At 38.6% G+C, this 19,864-nt stretch overlaps 1 protein-coding gene across 4 annotated transcripts in view; it reads right to left on the bottom strand.

Moving 5' to 3' along the window:
- LOC144211426 (myosin heavy chain, skeletal muscle) overlaps nt 1-18,325 on the bottom strand; it is a 30,777-nt gene extending 12,452 nt beyond the window's left edge. Inside the window, exons 1-5 of one of the 4 annotated variants that reach the window (XM_077738673.1) lie at nt 17,891-18,325; nt 15,443-15,667; nt 13,135-13,221; nt 12,630-12,787; nt 5,385-5,475 (exon numbers count right to left, since the gene is read on the bottom strand). In XM_077738673.1, coding sequence (XP_077594799.1) covers nt 5,385-5,475; nt 12,630-12,787; nt 13,135-13,221; nt 15,443-15,667; nt 17,891-18,025 — 696 coding nt within the window. In that variant the 5' untranslated portion in view covers nt 18,026-18,325. Of the gene's footprint in view, nt 1-107; nt 168-5,384; nt 5,476-12,629; nt 12,788-13,134; nt 13,222-15,442; nt 15,668-17,059; nt 17,145-17,890 lie in introns of those variants that run through there. The other 3 variants (XM_077738674.1, XM_077738675.1, XM_077738676.1) reach the window with 3 other exon arrangements.
- Between the last annotated feature and the right edge of the window lie 1,539 nt (nt 18,326-19,864).

Raw genomic sequence — 19,864 nt, 5'->3', positions numbered from 1 at the left:
TACTTTAAAAATGTGCAAAAAAACCCACACTTAACACCTGTATTATGCTTTTCCTAAGCACTTTTTGACACTAATAAAAAAACTATAATAATAGCTAATATACTCACATGCCAGCAAAGGATCTCTGCTGAGAGAACAGCCATGGTGAAGCAGCAGCTTGACTGACTTGTCTCTCACACAGACTACATGCACATAGACACTACATCAGCCCTTTTTTCACGTTCCTATCCACACCCCCTTTGCGCATTCACAGCTTTTTTTTCTCGGACATACGCAGCATGCACCTTTCACATATCTGTTCCTCATTATATTTCTATATTTCATCAAAACAAACACTTGCATTCACAGAACACAAGAGTTTGATGAATTTTTGATACATACAATTTTGTGTAGTTTAATAAAGTAGAATGATTTTATGGATCAGGGCGGCAAGGCTGGCCGACGACTCATTGATTTGTGCATCAGCCTCACAGTGAGGGTCCTGGATTGAAATCCAGGACGGTCCACCTGTGTGGAATTTGCATGTCTGCCTGCGTGGGTTTCCTCCGGGTACTCCGGTTTCCTCCCACATTTCAAAGACATGCATGGTAGGTTGATTGGACACTCTAAATTGCCCCTAGATATGAGTGTAAGTGTGCATCGTTGTCTGTCTCCTTGTGCCCTGGGATTGGCTGGCCACAAATTCAGGGTGTCCCCCGCCTCGTGCCCGAAGGCAGCTGGGATAAGCTCCAGCACCCTCCCGTGGCCTTGGTGAGGATAAAGCAGTTCAGAAAATGAATGTGAAACTATTTTAGGAATACTTTTTCATTATTAAATACCTGTCAGACAATATCGGCCAAAACAAATTTCTAAGGATTTATAAATGATGCATTTCATCTCCCTTTCAACTTGAACAACAGGCCATGAATTAAAGTCAGATGTGGCCTGTATAGTTAAGGTCCATTCTCACGCGTCTGATGGGATTCTTAGCAGGCGTGGGTAGTTATTTCCTCTGTGATTCTCCCTGAGTCAATCAAAGGGGAAAGCACTAGCCCAAGGAATACAACTATTGCTTTGGAAACATCTGCACGGATATATGCACTGGATGACATAGTGGACTCCTGAAGAGCAAATAAGACCCCACCATACTGCCTGGCCACATATGTTCACAGGGAAACACTGCTGGAATTTAGCACTTTGTTCTTTTCAAACTTCTTCAGATGGCAGTGTCAGGCCCCTAAAATAAATTTATGGTTGTTTGCCTCTCTTGAAAGAGCAGCAGGAGAGTTCTCTTGACCTGCTTTAAGCTTTTTGCTTCAGGTGGTGGAGGGGTCAAATCAGTAGATATGAAAACAATTTAACACCTGTTTAAGAAAGGAGATAAGTGATGCTGTTATATTACGTTGCAAAATCTACTGTTGTCAGTCAAGAAACAATGTTACAAATGAAAACGTCTGAGCATTGAAATGTACTACATGCATACCCGTCAACCTCTGCCGATAACTGCCCTTATAAATGATTATGATTCCCCGTACAAACCTCCCAAAAAAACGCACAAACACCGTATGACACGTTTATTCGCGGTAACTCGTTTCTTACTATGTGGCTCCTCCATGCTTGCTTCCACGATATTTACTCTATGTATATCTACGCATGTCATCCTTTATCGATATTGCCGTACGCACCGCTAAAAAAATACATACGATTGAGGATAATTTTTACTGGTATACCGTGACAATAGTAACGATCAATGACAGTAGCGTCGTTGGCTACCAGCCTACGACACTATCTGGATTTTAGCCAAAACGGTCTTGCTGAGATCGTTTTTCATAAATATTGGCGATTTAAAAAATAAAAAATCCCCGTACAAAAGTCAATGTACGGCGTACATGATTTGAAATGGTAAAAAAACTTATAAAATACATATAAAACATACAAGTTGACAGGTATTTACATGGTGAGCAAGGCCACATACTATATGCAAAGTCAAATCGAAACCTCGGCTTTTGTCTATCACAGTGTATTAAGAAGGACAAACCAATGATGGCTGTATGAAAGTTTTATAATTCCAAACTGGAAATGGACTGTGAAAACATAATCTACATAGTTAAGATATGACCTCAAATAGGATTAACATTATTTTTCCTGTTTCATCAATAAGATAGGTCAAATGAGTGTGTGATCTGAATGATGTCTGTCATCTATGTGGATTGTGATTAAATTGCAATCAATGGATGTAACTGAAAGTGAGCAGACTTTAAAAAGGTACCATGTATTCACAATGTTGTGCTATACATGAATGGAATGACTGATGTCATGTTCATCACAAAATAGAAAACTGCTGTCATTTCGTGTTCAAACAATGTCTCCATTTATCACACAATTTAAGTAGTGAAAAATGGTTTCACTGTAGGCCAATTTACAAAATAAACGACATGATTTAACCCAAAGGTAAGAATTTAATTTTCTCAGACCACAATGGCTATTCCTACCCTAAAGGCTTTTATGACCACATAGTAAAACTATGAATGAAATGTTGTTGTAAAGACATAACCATGAAAGGTTTATACGTTTAACCTTGAAGACATAGTGGTTTAGCTTTCAATGGCTGGTTTATTGCACACTTAAAGTCCCGCAATCAACTCAGGGGATAAGCCTTTACTAAATTTGATAGTTTGACTTCATTAGGCCACAACACAGTTCTCTTCTACCCTGACACTGGCGTCGCTAAAAGTGGACAAGTAAAAAAAATCCTGGGTTTAATATTTCCAGAGGATGAATAATGATCTTATCAATCGCTGTACTTGCTATCATTTTCAATTAATTTGGTGTGTTTCTCACATCTTGGATTCAAAATTGGGATACTGATTATTTTTAATGGGTTTAGTTTGTAGTTGTTGTTTTTTTGTGGTTTGTGGAATAAATTAGGAAATTTACATATGAAATACTGTTCTAGGACCAATTAAATTTGTAAGTAGAGGTTCAGGACTCTCGATAAGAAAAATACTTTGCCAAAGCTGGCATCCAAGGCAGAGTTCCAATGCAGAGTTCCAATGCAAAAACTATTGCTATCTAAAAAGAATATAAAGGTTCATCTTCATTTGCCAAAAAACGTCGTCATGATCCTCCAAACTTTTGAAAGCACATTTTGTTGACTGATGAGTCAAACGTTGAACTCATTAGAAGGTGTGGGGCCCATTCCATTTGGGGAAAAATGGTGCAGCATTCCATTAAAAGAACACTACACCAACAGTGAAACATTGTGGTGTCAGTGTGATAGTTTGGGGCTGCTTTGCTACCTCAGGACCCGGACAACTTGCTGTATTTGAAGGAAGAAATAATTCTACTATCTACCAGCAAATTTTGAAGGAGAACATGTTAAGGTTTTGGAGTGCCCAAGTCAAAGTCCCAATTTAAATCCTATTGAAATGATGTGTTGTGATGTGAAACAGGCTGTTCATACTTGAAAACCCTCTAAAATTGCAGATTTGAAACAATTCTCCACAGAAGAGTGGAATAAAATTCCTTCAGAGCGTTGTGAAAGACTCATCACAAATTATCGCTAACGCTTTATTTTAGTTATTGCTGTCAAAAGTGGCCCAACCCGTTATTAAGTTCAGAGGGGAATTACTTTTTCACAGAGGGCCAGAGAAGTTTGTAATTTTTTTCTGCCTTGGTAAATAAAATCATCCTTTAAATACTGCATTTTCAATTCCCTTGGGTTGCTATGTCCTACTAAAATTGATTTGATGATCTGAAACCTCTGTGTGGTGTGATAAATAAGCAAGAAATAGACACAGGAATCAGGAAGGGCGCAAATACGTTTTCTACTATTTAAGGGCTCTCTCAAAGGTTACTTTCATAACTGAAAAGATTCTTTTTCAGCACATCTCTATTCATTTGTTTTCCCTAACAAATATTGCCAACGATAGAGCAAAACAATTAACGAAGTAAACACAATTTACTGTTTAAATATAGTAGTATAAAATATCATGTTTGGCAAGATATCTGAAAACAAATCCAAATTGTCGGTCTTAAAAGAAAGCAAATTACCACATCCCCTTTCACAATTACACTACACTGTGGAAGTAGTCATTGGTTATCACTTTGACGTTGTCTCCAAACCATCCCCTGACATGATTGTATCTGTGAAAGGACTACTCCAATTACAGAGAAAAGCCCAGCAGCTATGCTGAAAAGCAGGAATGCATCCCACACTGCTCTGTAAATGACAGCCCAACATGCCTTTCTTTAAACTGACCTGCAACTAGATGCAAGTTACGAGTGTAGGTTGTAATTCTCGTCATGTACACAGTGATTATTTACTACAGTGTTTTTTTTTTGTTTTTTTTACAGGTAAATGTGCAGAAAATGTCATTGTTTCCTGTCAATTAAGCCTGAGAAAGGGTAATTTCAAGAGACATTTGGTTTCGGATAAACAATCATTTGAAAGCCTTCTACCAGTTCCTAGCCAGCTGCCGCCACCTGAGACGTCTCGCCTGTTTCGCTTCAGACTGATCGGTTCCACCGGCGCCCACCACAGCAGGGCTCGTTTTTTGTTGCCCCAATGTCCACAGCAGCATAAAAGTCTTACCAAACACCGAGTTTGTTGGCATCAGCCACAGGCGGCCTGACACCCATTTAAACTGCCTTGTCATCCCAGCCATGTTTGTTGTCGTTTATTACGTTTGTGTTTTGACGTGAATGTTTTGATAATCTGCTGCTACATATACCTGTCAAAAGCTGTGAAATTGCTAAAATGAATCTGGGTGCTAAAAAATACTCCACCCTGTCTTGGTCCAATCTATTGCATTGAACACATTGTACATGACAAAATTTCAATAAAAATAAAGGGGAAAGGTTTGAGTTACACAGTCTAGAAATGTGTCATAAAATCAGATAACGATTTAAAAAATAATTTAACTCATCTGTCACAACATATTTCTCATTAGAAATCGACACCAACATTGAATTTTTTTTTGCCTTTGGCGACCTTCAGTTATTCATTTACTATAGCGCTTATCCTTGTTAGGGTCGCGGAGGTGCTTGAACCACCCCCAGCTGACTATTCACCAAATTTGCCAGTCAAATGTTGGACACACATTGAGACAAACAACCATGCACACACCTAATCTTAGAGCCAGAGTTTGGGAATCGAACCCATGCGGCCCGCACCAATCACAGAGGAAAGGACCACTGCACCGGGTGGCCCCTGAATTTATTCATCATCTTTAATGCTTATCTTCGAGAGAATCATGTAGGTGCCGGATGATTTCAATGCATTCAAAATAGGTATTAGAAAGGATTTCAGATGTTTTTGTTTTTCTGTTGTTCCTTTTTAGTGTGTCTTTTTTTTATAAAACAAAAGACAATAAAAGAGATGGGTGGATAAAATGAAACCTTACCTGCCACTCTCTACTCTTTTTCTGCAGGTCGTTGGTGATGGCCTCTTCAGCTTCAAGCTTAGAGCGAGTACTGCTTATTTCCATTTCCATCCTTTAGTGAAAAGATCAGGTATTGATTTAGAAAGAATGATATGAAACCAAACAGAGGCAGATACACATAGTTACACATGTAATACCTTAACATACGGGTGCCCTAGCATACAAAAAATTTGAGATACGAGGAAAATTACGGGCAAATATTTGCTTTGAGATATGAGGCAAATTTGAGATACGAGCATACGAGACAGCCTGGTGGCTGAGTCCACAAGAGGCTGCTCATGATAACAGCACACTGTCGTTGTCTTATCTACAGTAATACCTTGACATAAGGTCCGCGCCGTCTGTCTGTACTGAGTAATAACCATAATCACTACATAAGTATTTGTTACTTTGTGAGTAGGTGGTGAATTGGAACCAATAAAAAGATGTTTTTCAATTGTCATATCCTGTTTTTGGTGTTTTTTTCAGACGGTGGGATCAAATAAATGTTTTTAGTTAATTCCTATGGGAAACAATTGATTTGAGATACGAGTAAGTTGACGTACGAGCTCTGTCCTGGAACGCATTAAGCTTGTATCTCAAGTTATTACTATGTGTTGTATTTTACTGAAGTTGGAAGTAAAAAAACAAAGTACTCGTGTATATATATATATATATATATATATATATATATATATATATATATATATATATATATATATATATATATATATATATATATATATATATATATATATATATATATATATATATATATATATATATATATATATATATATATATATATATATATATATATATATATATATATATATATATATATATATATATATATATATATATATATATATATATATATATATATATATATATATATATATATATATATATATATATAGCTATAGGAGTTTTACACTGTACCAGTTATTTAAAAAAAATAAAAACTTTGCCCAATTTGAGTAATGTTAAAAAAGAACTCACAAAAGCCCCATATTTAAGATTTGTTATCTTAGATGAAGCTGAAAAAAGTCAAAATCTCTATCTTGACAAGCTTTAAAGTTAATCACTTCATGGCAAGAGATTGTCTATAAATGGACATGTATAAATGGACAATGGTCACTACATAAGTATTTGTTACTTTGTGAGTAGGTGGTGAATTGGAACCAATAAAAAGATGTTTTTCAATTGTCATATCCTGTTTTTGGTGTTTTTTTCAGACGGTGGGATCAAATAAATGTTTTTAGTTAATTCCTATGGGAAACAATTGATTTGAGATACGAGTAAGTTGACGTACGAGCTCTGTCCTGGAACGCATTAAGCTTGTATCTCAAGTTATTACTATGTGTTGTATTTTACTGAAGTTGGAAGTAAAAAAACAAAGTACTCGTGTATATATATATATATATATATATATATATATATATATATATATATATATATATATATATATATATATATATATATATATATATATATATATATATATATATATATATATATATATATATATATATATATATATATATATATATATATATATATATATATATATATATATATGCAAGCAATATATTGTATGATATGTATAAAACAGGAATACTGCATAATTTTATCCTAAGACCGACATGAGCAGCATTTAAGTGGCGTAATTTTTGGACTATAAACTGCAGCTAACTATGAGTCACACCCATCAGATTTTTTTTCAAGGAGACTGTACTATTTCATCTATAAATCATACTCAACCACAAGCCACATGTGTCCACATTGTATTATGGAATATTAACACAAAAATAGATACAGCTCATCAACTTGTAAAAGTTTATGTATACACCGCATTGGACTGGCATGGGTTAGCTACCCTTGCTGGCAGGAGCCTTTCACTACACAGTGTCTTGGATCCACCCAATTATCGCTTCGAAAAGTTCTAAAGGAAAAACACCCCTGGAGTCTGCGAGAGCGGGGGCGGAAGATGACTCATCAACGGACCACACGGTAACGAACCTTGCAACGGAAACGACAACGAATCAAATGTTCAGCACAACAGTTGACGGAGTAACAGCACTGGCAGGACACAAGCTACAAAGCTGCATCTGTGGCTGGGAAAAGGTTACATCAGAGAAGGGTCTCAAGATCCACCAGGGCAGGAAAAAGTGCCTGAAAGAGCTTAGCGAGGGGCCTCGCATTGACCACTACTTCCTCAGAGGTAGGACAAATAAGTCGAGTGAAGCCCAGTGGCGGGACACTCACCACAGTTCACAGGGTATCAGAACCCCAGACGAAGCTCAACCAAGCACGGATCCACCAACGGACATGAGCCCAGAGCCCATCCAGCCACAGATGGCAATAGAGAGGAAGATGAACGGACGGAAGCCTCAAATCTTGTGGCCTAAATCCTGCCAGAAAAAGGAGTGGGAAACCACCGACACAGACCTTGTCCATCTTCTTGAAGGCCTGAAAGGGAGCGTGGACAAGAAGCTGGACAAAATTGGAGACTTCATCTACAACTATGGATCGGAGAGATTTGGGGTGAAGAGGAAGAATCCTAGGACACAGAAGGAACCAGCAGCTCATCTCAAGTCCAGGAGACAAAAAGAGATTGAAAGACTTGTGAAAGAAAGAAGGTCCCTGAGAAAACAGTGGAAGAGGGCCACAGAAGTGGAAAGGAAAGGACTTGAGGCACTACAGGGCGACATCAAGCAGCGTCTTGCAACACTGCGAAGAGCAGAATGCTTGAGAAAACAACACAAGAAGAAGGAACGAACGAGGACTGCCTTCTACAGAGATCCCCACAAGTTCGTCAAAGACCTCTTTGTCAAGGAGAAAACTGGGACCCTCAAAGCACCCGTAGGGGAACTAGAGGAGCACCTGAGGAAGACCTACTCCGACAAGCAGAGGCATGTGCCAGCCAGCATTCCGGATGACATGCCACCAATCCATCCACCAGAGCACCAGATGGAAACAAGGCCCCCAACATGGAGCGAAGTTGAGAGCACAGTAAAGCGGGCAAGAACTGCCTCAGCCCCTGGACCCAACGGCGTTCCATATCGTTTCTATAAGAACACGCCGGGCGTGCTGAAGTACCTCTGGAGGCTGATGAGAGTGGTATGGGAAAAAGGAATTATACCGAAGGCATGGCGACGAGCGGGAGGGATCCTGATTCCCAAAGAGAAGAATTCCTCAACCATCGATCAGTTCCGACAGATCTGTCTTCTGAATGTGGAAGGAAAGATATTCTTCAGTGTTGTGGCCCAGAGGCTCTCAGCATTCCTGCAGAGGAACAACCTTGTCGACACCTCAGTGCAGAAGGCAGGGATAAGTGGATTCTCAGGATGTCTGGAACACACAAGTGTCATCTGGCACCAGGTGCAGACGGCCAAGAAGGAGAAGAAGGACCTGCATGTGGTATTCTTGGACCTTGCCAATGCATTCGGCTCAGTGCCTCATGAGGTTTTGTGGACAGCGTTCAACTTCTTCCAAGTCCCCGAGTGCATCACAGGTCTGGTCAGAGCCTATTTCCAAGACCTCCAGTTCTGCGTTGCAACACAGACTAGTACAACTGCCTGGCAGCATCTCGAGATTGGCATAATGGCGGGCTGCACCATATCCCCACTGGCGTTTACCATGGCAATGGAGCTTATTATCCGAGCATCCCGATGGGTGGTTGGAGGGGAACGGTTGAAGAGCGGACTGCGTCTTCCTCCAATCAGAGCGTACATGGATGACATGACGACAATAACAACAACAAGCGCATGCACCAAAAGCCTGCTGGATAAACTCCAGGGAAACATCAAATGGGCACGAATGGAGATAAAACCCAGCAAATCCCGCAGTATCTCCATTGTCAAAGGCAAGCTCACCAATGAGAGGTTCCATGTCAACAACGAGCCAATACCAACCATTCTGGAGAAGCCTGTCAAAAGTCTTGGCCGCTGGTACAGCGCAGAGCTCAAAGATTCGAAGCAGTTGGAGCAACTCAAGCAAGATACCATCAATGGCCTCAAGCAGATCAACAGCACAGCTCTGCCTGGAAAGCTGAAACTGTGGTGCTTTCAGTTCGGGCTGCTGCCTCGTCTCATGTGGCCAATTTCCATCTATGAGGTCACTATATCCCACGCCAATCGGCTGGAGAGACTGGTGAATTCGCAGGTGAGGAAGTGGCTTGGACTGCCGAGATGCCTGAGCAGCATTGGCTTGTTTGGCAATGGAGTTCTCTCCCTACCAATCTCAGGCCTGACGGAGGAGTACAAATGTGCCAAGTCAAGACTGGAGATGACTCTCAATGAATCCCGGGATCCATTCGTCAGAGGTGCCGCTCCAACCCTAGCAACGGGGAGGAAATGGAGGCCATCTGCAGCAGTTGCGGGGGCAAAGACCGCCCTCCGACACCGGGATATAGTGGGTCATGTCCAACATGGCAGAGGTGGCCTTGGGTTGGAGACAGCAACACCCACCTGGCAAAGGGCTGCCCCAGCTGAACGGCGGCACATGGTGGTGGAGGAAGTGCGCCACCAGGAGGAAGCAGCCAGATGTGCCACAGCGGTCTCCCAGGCTCAGCAAGGCCGCTGGATGAAGTGGGAAGGTGTGGAGAGGAGGAAAATCACGTGGGGCGATCTGTGGAGCATGGAGGCCAATAGACTAAGCTTCATCATTGGAGCCACATATGATGTCCTGCCCTCTCCAACCAATCTACATGTCTGGTATGGAGAGGACCCAGCCTGCCTCCAGTGTGCAGCCCCGGCAACCCTCAAACACATCTTGGTGGGTTGCAAGACCAGCCTAACGCAGGGAAGATACTCCTGGCGCCACAACCAGGTGTTGAAGTGCCTGGCTGCTGAACTCGAGAGCAGGAGGGTAACCACCAATGCCTTGCCTCTCCAGACTACAGTCCCACAGAAAACAACTTTTGTTCGGGAAGGGGAGAAGAGAGGAACCAAGACATCTCCTCCGGATCCAGGCCCACTGAACGCTGCCCGGGACTGGGAAATGCGGGTGGACCTCACCCAGAGACTCACCTTCCCACCAGAAATTGCAACAACCAACCTGCGCCCCGATCTGGTCCTCTGGTCCAAATCCTGCCGGCGTGTCTTCATTGTTGAGCTCACTGTCCCATGGGAAGAGGCCATCGATGAAGCATTTGAGCGGAAGAGGCTGCGATATACCAACTTAGCAGCTGAAGCAGAGGGGCGGGGCTGGAGCGTAAAGGTGTGGCCGGTGGAGGTGGGCTGTCGAGGCTTTGTTGCCAAGTCCACCACAAGGCTCCTGAAGGAAGTAGGGATTAGGGGGCAGGCCCAACGGAAGGCAATTAAAGAACTTGCCACTGCAGCGGAACGGAGCAGTCACTGGCTGTGGCTGAAACGTAAGGATGCAACATGGGCTGCCAATTGATCGCGTGGTTCCACCTTGCGCCACACACCCGGGGCTGATCATCCTGTGGTGGGCCAACCTCTGCAGAGGGTGTCTTGTTATAAGTGGCCGAAACACCCAATGACGTGTGGGGCAAACAACTGATGATGTGGCGTGCAGGTGGCACCACGTGATCCTAGCCAAATCCCACCCCATGTAAGACGATATCTCCAATCACTGTCAATTGATGTGCTGAATATTAGGGATATTTAACACCTAGTCCTATAAAGAAGTCTATAAGATGCATCATTCATAGTGGGAGGAAAAAGATCAACGGCTAATAGTCTGAAATTACAGTATATGAGTATTATATGTTGTGATTTATTATATTTCTTAGAGAAATGAGTAATGCCATGTACAGGTACAGGTGGAACAAACTTAAATAGGTATATTTAACTGCCGCACATGAGGCTCTCTTTCTATCATTGATTAACACTCACATCAAAAGCATGACATGAATGTGGGGTAGCAGTCACATTTATGTGATGAGATACAAGCCTGAGAGGGATGTTTCTTTTATTAATTTACTATTTCTCTTCATAAAACAAGACAAGACTTGACAAAAAAAGATGTCATTGTTACCGGTTCAAATTCATATCTTCTTCATAATTGAACTTGCCCTACTTGAAAAATAAGTCACCTTCAAATTCTAGTTACTTAATTTAATTCACAGTCTCAAATCATAAATCCAATTTAACAAGGTAGGAGCCTAGGTAACTCCATATGTAGATCAGGTGTACTATGTATGTAACAAAATGATTAACTTTGAGGAATGGCAATTACTAAAAAGGATATTACATTTTTTCTTCAATAATTTAGGATGATGTTGACTTTTGATGACCAAAGTAACTTCATATAACTTGGTATATTATGTGGTTGATTTAATAAAAGCTTAAGAATTTTACCAATTGCTTACTTGTCTGGGTACTGAAGATACTTTTTTCTGTAATAGTATACACAAAAAATCATACAGAATGTATTTTGAACAACGTGTAATGCCAATAAAATGGAAGAAACATGAAATGATTGACGTGTCTTATATTAAGGTCTGTTATGGATTGTTTAAAAAACTGAGTAACAACAAAATGACTCATTCACTTTTATTAAAAGAACCTTTTGACCAGAGGGTTTGAACATTCTATTACAGATTAAATTGCTCATTGGTGTGCATAGAGCCTGTCAGAGAAGGTGTATTATGACAGTTGTTACTGTGTGTGACTCTGTGTTCTTATTAGTGAGTGAATTTGAGTGGATAGCGGAATCAAAATCGGACATATGTTCCAGCTTGTCAGAGTTTAGGCATTCATTCTCCTTGAAAGGTTCCTTGTAGGAAAATGACATGGTTTATTTACTTAGTTCAGTGTTTCGGAAACATTTTAAAAATAGTCACAGTAGACCCAAGTTCAATGTAAAATCCACTGAACTGATTTCGAGTCAAGTTTTTTTTGCAGTTTTTTGTTGTTTCAGTCTTTCCTTTGTAATTCCATACTATTATTAGTAACCATATCTAGACTTTGGTGGAGAGACCCGTGGCAGGGTGCTAACTTTTTCAATTAAAAAAAAAAACATTTAAAATTTAACAAAGCTGGAAGATATAAATTGTGAAGAAAAAGAAAATTAAACTAATTAATTCTGAAACAATTATTTTGGTTCAAAATGTGCAATGAACTAACCTCATAATACTTTGCATTGAAAATGAGCTTTTTCTAACACCGGGAGTCATAGTTCTGTTATAATAAACTCTCGGTTAGAATTCATAATTCATTCTGATGAATAACAGCAAAGTTAAAAAATGAGTGCCACCTGAACTCTGACCTTCTGAGTATTTGGTCTGGGCCATTTCGTGTTTTCTCCCCTCCTTCGATACTCTCTTGAGTGCCCTGGTTCTCGCCCTCCAACTTTCTACAGTTTTGCTCCAATTCGTCACGTAACTGACGCTCCTCTGCCAGCTGAAACTCCAACTATACATAAAAAACATGCAAAATTGCAAATACCTGTCACAAACAACTAAATTAGCATGGTTCAGCCATACAAAGTTTTTCTGACCTAAATATCGACACTTAACCTCCCACACAACCAATCACAACTAGCCAGTCAGAGTTAAATTAAATTTAAATATTCAATTTGATACAGCAAGCCACAAAAGATAGATTTAGAATATTAAAACCACCAGTTAAAATAGCTTAAAAAGAGACATTCTGGTGATTTTCAAAGCAATTTATCTTTCAAAACTAATGAAAAAAGACATTAACGCAAGAATAGCATTTGAAAAAAAATCATTCAAGTTCACTTTTAAAATTCTACTTACATCTTCTACCATTTTCTGTAGTTGGATTTTCTCTTGAGTCAATAGGTCCACTTTCTCCTCCTCACTATGTAGTTCCTCCATAGCTTGCTGAAATCAACAACAACAAAAACAATCATAATATTGACGCAGATATTCAACACTATAAATTCTCTTTGAGATCAATGCATCATATCTTGAAATACTGAAATTAAAGTGCCATAAAATAAGCATTTATTTATTTTGTTTACCAACCACTGATTGGATCTTTCTTTTACTAAATTAATGGTTAAAAGCAATTTTAGTGGAATACATATATTATCTGCAGTTGGCAAAATATTGCTAAATACTATAGTATGTAGTGATGGCATATTCCTGTTGGTAAAAGGTCAGTAAAGATTCAAAAATGGTCTTCTTGTTATTCAAATTCAAAATAATCGTTTTCCAAAAATATAGCTATATATATATATATATATATATATATATATATATATATATATATATATATATATATATATATATATATATATATATATATATATATATATATATATATATATATATATATATATATATATATGCAAAAAAGAAAAACACACACACACAACTGACACTTATAGTCCGGAAAATACGGCATATGTACGTATGGAAGTTTATTTTACAGAGTCAAATTTAACATGGGTGCGTAGACAGGCAAGCTTTAATCTCAAAGAGGCATGGGATCAAGGAGAGAGCTCTGTGGACATTCAAGCATGGGTCAGGCAAAAGTGCATGAGACAACGATTTCTGTACATTTTAGCCTGACACTAAACAAGTCTTATCCACCTCATCCATTGTTCTGCACTGTGCTCCTGCAGTCATTATACAGGATTTCTTCCGCTTGCACGAGTAGCAACTGTGCTACCATGTCCATTTATAGACAATCTCTTGCCATGAAGTGATTAACTTTAAAGCTTGTCAAGATAGAGATTTTGACTTTTTTCAGCTTCATCTATATATATATATATATATATATATATATATATATATATATATATATATATATATATATATATATATATATATATATATATATATATATATATATATATATATATATATATATATATATATATATATATGCGAAATTGCAAAAATTGCACTGAAATGGGGTAAAATCCACTTCCTAGCAGCATTTATTGATTAAAAATAAATACTTAAATACGAACATTGGAGCTTTTCAGATATCAGAACCACAATTGAATTTTTCATTAAGAATATACCCATATTTTACTCACCAAAAATCCTTTTTAACTGTATACAATAACTATCCTCCTTCCTTTCTTCCTTCTTTTCTATCGCCATCGAAGCTAATGCTGAAAGTCGAGCCTGTCCTGTCGTATTTCTGTCAAAATACGTCTTGAAAATGGCTTTAAATCAACACAACAATATATTTGCTTGTGCAGATTGCTCCAGATATAGTTTAGTAGCTCTGGCTAATCACTAGCCAATCATAGTTGGTGAAAGCGATGACATATCCCTACGCCTGCTAGAGGGCAATGATGTATCCCTACACCTGCCACAAGACATTGTGGTGTTGCCAACTCGAAATCTGATTGATTAAAGCAAGTCTTATTGACGCTTGTTTAATGCAGCAGAGCCTTCAGAACTGATTGTGAAGGCCTCGAGACAGATTTCTGACCCTGGCAACAAATAAGGGCTGAAATTTGATTGGTTAAATGCTTCAATAGGAAAACACCCATCTGGAAGCAGTGCAACCAGGGGGAAAAGCAATGAAAGGGAGCTAACAGACAATTTGGAATTATTTAATAAGTATTGATGGACAAAGTCAGGCGAGTGGGGTGGATTTAATGCTGTCATTTATATTACCTTTTGGCCAAATATGAATGTGGCCCATGATCCAAAATATGTATGAAACCTTTGATCAAGATGATAGGTCTCCAAACCTAACCTCTTAAACTTCTAAAGTATCTTTGAATTAAGTGTGGAAAATGTGTAGAGGCTTTTTCGGCGTTTTCCAGTTAAACTTTCCATCAGTGTCCGGTGACGTCGGGGCCCTACATTCTTTGGACATTCCTGGACACAGATAGACTTTTAATCTTTTACTATTACACCTCAGTGAAAGAAAGGGAGATTTAGTAAGGCTCACTAATTGTAGCCTCCACAGCCAAGGACTGCAAATAAACTGTGATGCTTTAAATATAGCTAGTATTAATCTGTTTTTTCGATCATTGAAAGATGTCCACTTTTGTGAGACCACACTCTGGTGATGATAGAAACCGTCGTTCCTGAGTTTATGTGTCAAACAGTGGCGGTAGGAAATATTTCCTACCTCTTTATTCTGCTCACACGCAATAAGGGCACCCTCCAGTTGGTCCAGGTCTTGTCTAAGGCTATTACATTCTTCCTCCATCCTGTCTCTGTTGTGAGCCAGCTGGGTTGAACGGACTTCACCTTCTTCCAGGCGCTCTGACAGGCCAGATAGCTGTCTCTCTAGTTCACGTTGTGTCTTCTCCAGCTGGATACACAATTCTGACACGTGGGTAGTGTGCCGCTCCTTAGTTAGTGCACAACAGATTCAAAATGTGAACAGCTCATTCTACTTGTCATAAAATGTTTTTCATATCCATTATCATCATAAAAGTACTAGACTATAACAGAGGATGCAGCTGAGTTTGACCTCACAATCAGGTTAAAAACAAATTACATTTTCATTCATTCATTTTCTGAACCGCTTATGTTCTCAAGGATCGCCGGGGTTGCTGGAGCCTATCTCAGCTGACTTTGGCCGGAGGCCGGGGACAACACCCTGAATTGGTGGCCAGCCGATCGCAGGGCATGAGAAGACAAACTATGAATCATATTCATACCTAGGGACAATATAGAGAGTCCATGTTTTGAGCCTATGTTTTTGGAATGTGGGAGGAAACCGGACCACACGGATAAAACACAGGCCCGGGAGAACATGCAAACTCCACAGAGGATTGTATAAAGACAATAAAAGCATTCAATTCAATTCAATTCAAGGCAATTAACCTACCAAGTATTAGTTAGTGCTCCAACAACTTAAACTTGTCAAAAGAAATCGAATAATAATCCTGGCCAACTAGGTAACATTGCCCCAAGCAACACTTGCCTCCTTGTCTAAATTTCTGAGCTTTCTGTTTTGCCTTTTATAGACATAAGTACAAATGAAAGAGAAAATAGTAACGTTAAAACTCGCATTACTAATAGCCAAGCTTTGCATTTTTGTAGAATTCTAAATTTTACACTGCATCTCTAATAATATAATAACAATAATAATAATAACAAGACAAAAGCGTAATTGTCATCATACCCATAAACTGCATATGACGAAATTGTTAGTGCTTCTCCATGAGCTGCGTTTTCCCGGCAAAAGACCCAAATAAGTGAAAATAATTTCAGACTCGTAATCTGGCATTCTGCCGTGATGGATACATCACATCATCTCTATTACTATTCGAATGGATTATTCGCACACTCTGATAACATTTACAAGATGAACTAGTATGCTAAAGTACATAGTCATGAACAATTCTTAGATTGTTACAAAAAAATGATTAGTAGAATCTGGATAAAATTCATAGTTTCAAAATGAAAATGCTTACTTAAAATTGTCTTTCAATCAGCCTTAACTCATGACTGCAAATCCCAAAAATTAGGATTAAGATCACAAAGGAAAACAGCCTCTTGAGCAATAAAATAATAATACAAGTTAGTATCTTCTTTTCAAGAGATACATCTGATATCTGAGAATTGCTATTCATTCACTGTGGTAAGAACACTCATTACTTGGTCTATGGCAGCATTCAAAGCATTACAAATGGATGAGTGAAGAACCATTTGGAAGTTAGTGTTAAAATGGTTTGGTGGTTTTAAATTGGGAAGGCTTCACTAAATCAAAAAGCAAAAGGAAAACTCATCTTACCGCGAAATGCCACAAAATGTGTGTACCTCCTGACAGCAGGAAAAAAATCCTTCCCTTTGTTAGCTTAATCTCTCCTTAATATAGGTCTGCTACAAAGATCAACACGGTGACGTGAGGAGCTGACCTGATAGAGAAGTTTAGCTTTTTACCGGAAATCATGGTCAGCAGTAACGATCCATAACAGGAGTGAAAAGTTCTCATTATCAGCCGTGTTCTGTTTAATATTTGTATTATTATTATTAACAAGTTATCATAGGCAAGGTATTTAGTTGGAATAAGCAAACAGTAACCAAATATGTGGTCATTTGCAAATTGACCAAACAACCTTTATCCATCTCCAGGATTTTTGGCCATAAAAGTACTTGCTCTGTGCCTTGACGGATTTTCTACATGGCTGCTCCACAAATTCTATTATTAGAAGACGATATGGCAGCCAGAAGCTGCCTACAAACTCAAGTAGAGGGCAGTTTTAGAACTTCATCACTCAATGATATTAATGTTTTGAACACACCTATACGAATTAAATCCAAAACATATTTTTAAAAAGTATCAACAATGTGTAAGACTTAGTTTTTTGGTTGTTTTTATGGTCCGTTAAAAAAAAACATTTGTAGTACAGTGGTCCCTCATTTTTTGAGGATGATTGGAACCAGAAGCCCCTACATACATTTTACCATTTGAAAATAGATTAGCTTATTAGGGGAAATGAATAGTTGAGAATGTGAATGTCATTCAAATCAGTGTCAAATAATATCTTTGAACATATTGTCGTTGCTTGCATTCTAAACCTTACACTGCTATTGTTAGTGTTATTAAATAAAATTCACTCACGGGTTGTAATCTGGTCTCCAATGTGGTGCTAAAGTCATCCCAGTCCAATTCATCAGGTTCTGCTTCTGATCCTGGATCCGTTTTACCCTGCTTTGATTCTTCTACTAAGTGGTTAGGCTGGCCACCTAAAGACATCCTCGTAAGAAACGACAATCTCTTGTTAAAAAATGGTCCTTTTACATCCTATAATGATTAGCTGAAGATGATCACTTGTGTCTTTGCTTTACAATGTGTGCATCTGATTTCTTGTTCCAGGTGGTTTCTTGTAGAGAGAACAATAAAACATCAATTCACTCAGTGATATTGATGGAATACTGCTCCGTGTACTTTGTTTGTCCAATCTTCTGTTTCTTTTCAGACATCCTTGGAATTATTTCTGATGTACGTAATCCAAACGTGCCCCTCAACGATTTGTCCACCTCGTTAGTCCATGGATGATAGAGATATCAACACCTTAATAGTTTTGTTTCCAAAGTCTTCCATCTGTGATGAATCAAGGGTAAGGTAGGTGATGTCATGTGATGATGAATGAGTCTCAAGCATTTCTTATAGAAACACAGCTATTGAGGGCACTACTAAACAATGTCAAAAATCAAAATCCAAAGTAAGAAAAATGCTGAAAGTCCATCCTCCTTTCAGTCTTCATTAAAACTGAAAAAAAATGTATGCACTCACACCCACTTTGGTCTCCCACATTGCCACAACATTCTTCTTGGCAGAACATTGAGGGCCTATTGTACTCTGCTCAGAGTTAACAGAAAAAAATGATAACTAAAGATGAATGAAAACGTGTTTAAGTTATTTAACTAATAAGGGCATAACACATATTCAAGAACATATTGATATGTATAAGTTAATGAACGGAATTTTGTTCATCTAAATGCCAGAGTTCAAGTTGATTGGCGAAGAGGTTCAGGGACAGGTGTTCACATATGGTAATTGGAATTGAGTTCCAGGTATGTGAGCAACGGGTAGAGAAGGTGCTTTGGTTGAATGCCCCTTTTTAAGGGAACTACACATTCACCTCTACAGCCAGCCCTTGTTGATGTGTTGGGATTTTTTTGTAGAAAATCTGGCAGGGGAGGAGGAGCTTTGTGATGTTAGATTTTGTAATGCTCTTAATTCTCAACTGTGAACAATCCCATAGTAGAAAATGGAGACAAAAAAGTACCAGTTTTTTTTCCCGCCTCTTGACATGTCATAATCCTGAGTACATTTCTGAAAACAGGAAGAAAAAACAATTCCATTTAAAATGAAAGCATGCAGAACATAAAAACCACACACAACATGCAACATAAAACACATTCATTCATTTTGTGAACCACTTATCCACACAAGCGTTGCCGGGGGTGCTGGAGTTTATCCAAGCCAACTATGGGCACGAGGTGGGGAACACTCTGAATCGGTGGCAAGCCAAATGCAGGATAAAACATCCTGGGAAAAATGAAGTCAAACATATAATAAGATTATCATATTGTACATACTGAAGTTGGGAGGACAAACAATCTGGCAGGATAATTTTTCATTAAGGAGCATGACTTAATAATCAATAGCAGCCCCCTCAATTTTACATTTGTGGAGCTGTTATTGATTGCAGGACAATTTACATATGCAATATACAAAAAGAATTCTATGTTTTAAAATAATTTTAATGAATATTTCTGCTAGGATACACAGGATGAAGGTCAATCAGTTTATGCATAAAAAAATCATTCATTCTTATTTATAACATTTAATCACTGACTTTTTTTAGGGAGATTTTTTTTCTTGATTCGTTTTTTAAACATGATAAAAATCAGCCAAATATAGAAATTTCATTTTTATTTGTAGCATTTAATTGCTGACTTTTTTTAGTCAGGATTTTTTTTTCTTGATCAGTTTTCATAAAAATCTGCCTTTTATTTCGATCCTTTTATTTAGATTTTGACAACTGGAATTGTTACACAGGGACTATCAATACATATGTTCAACCTA

The sequence above is a fragment of the Stigmatopora nigra genome, chromosome 18, assembly GCF_051989575.1.
Source record: "Stigmatopora nigra isolate UIUO_SnigA chromosome 18, RoL_Snig_1.1, whole genome shotgun sequence".
Taxonomy (NCBI): Eukaryota; Metazoa; Chordata; class Actinopteri; order Syngnathiformes; family Syngnathidae; genus Stigmatopora; species Stigmatopora nigra.
Note: the sequence above shows the minus strand (reverse complement) of the source record. Positions and strands in the feature narration are given on the sequence as shown.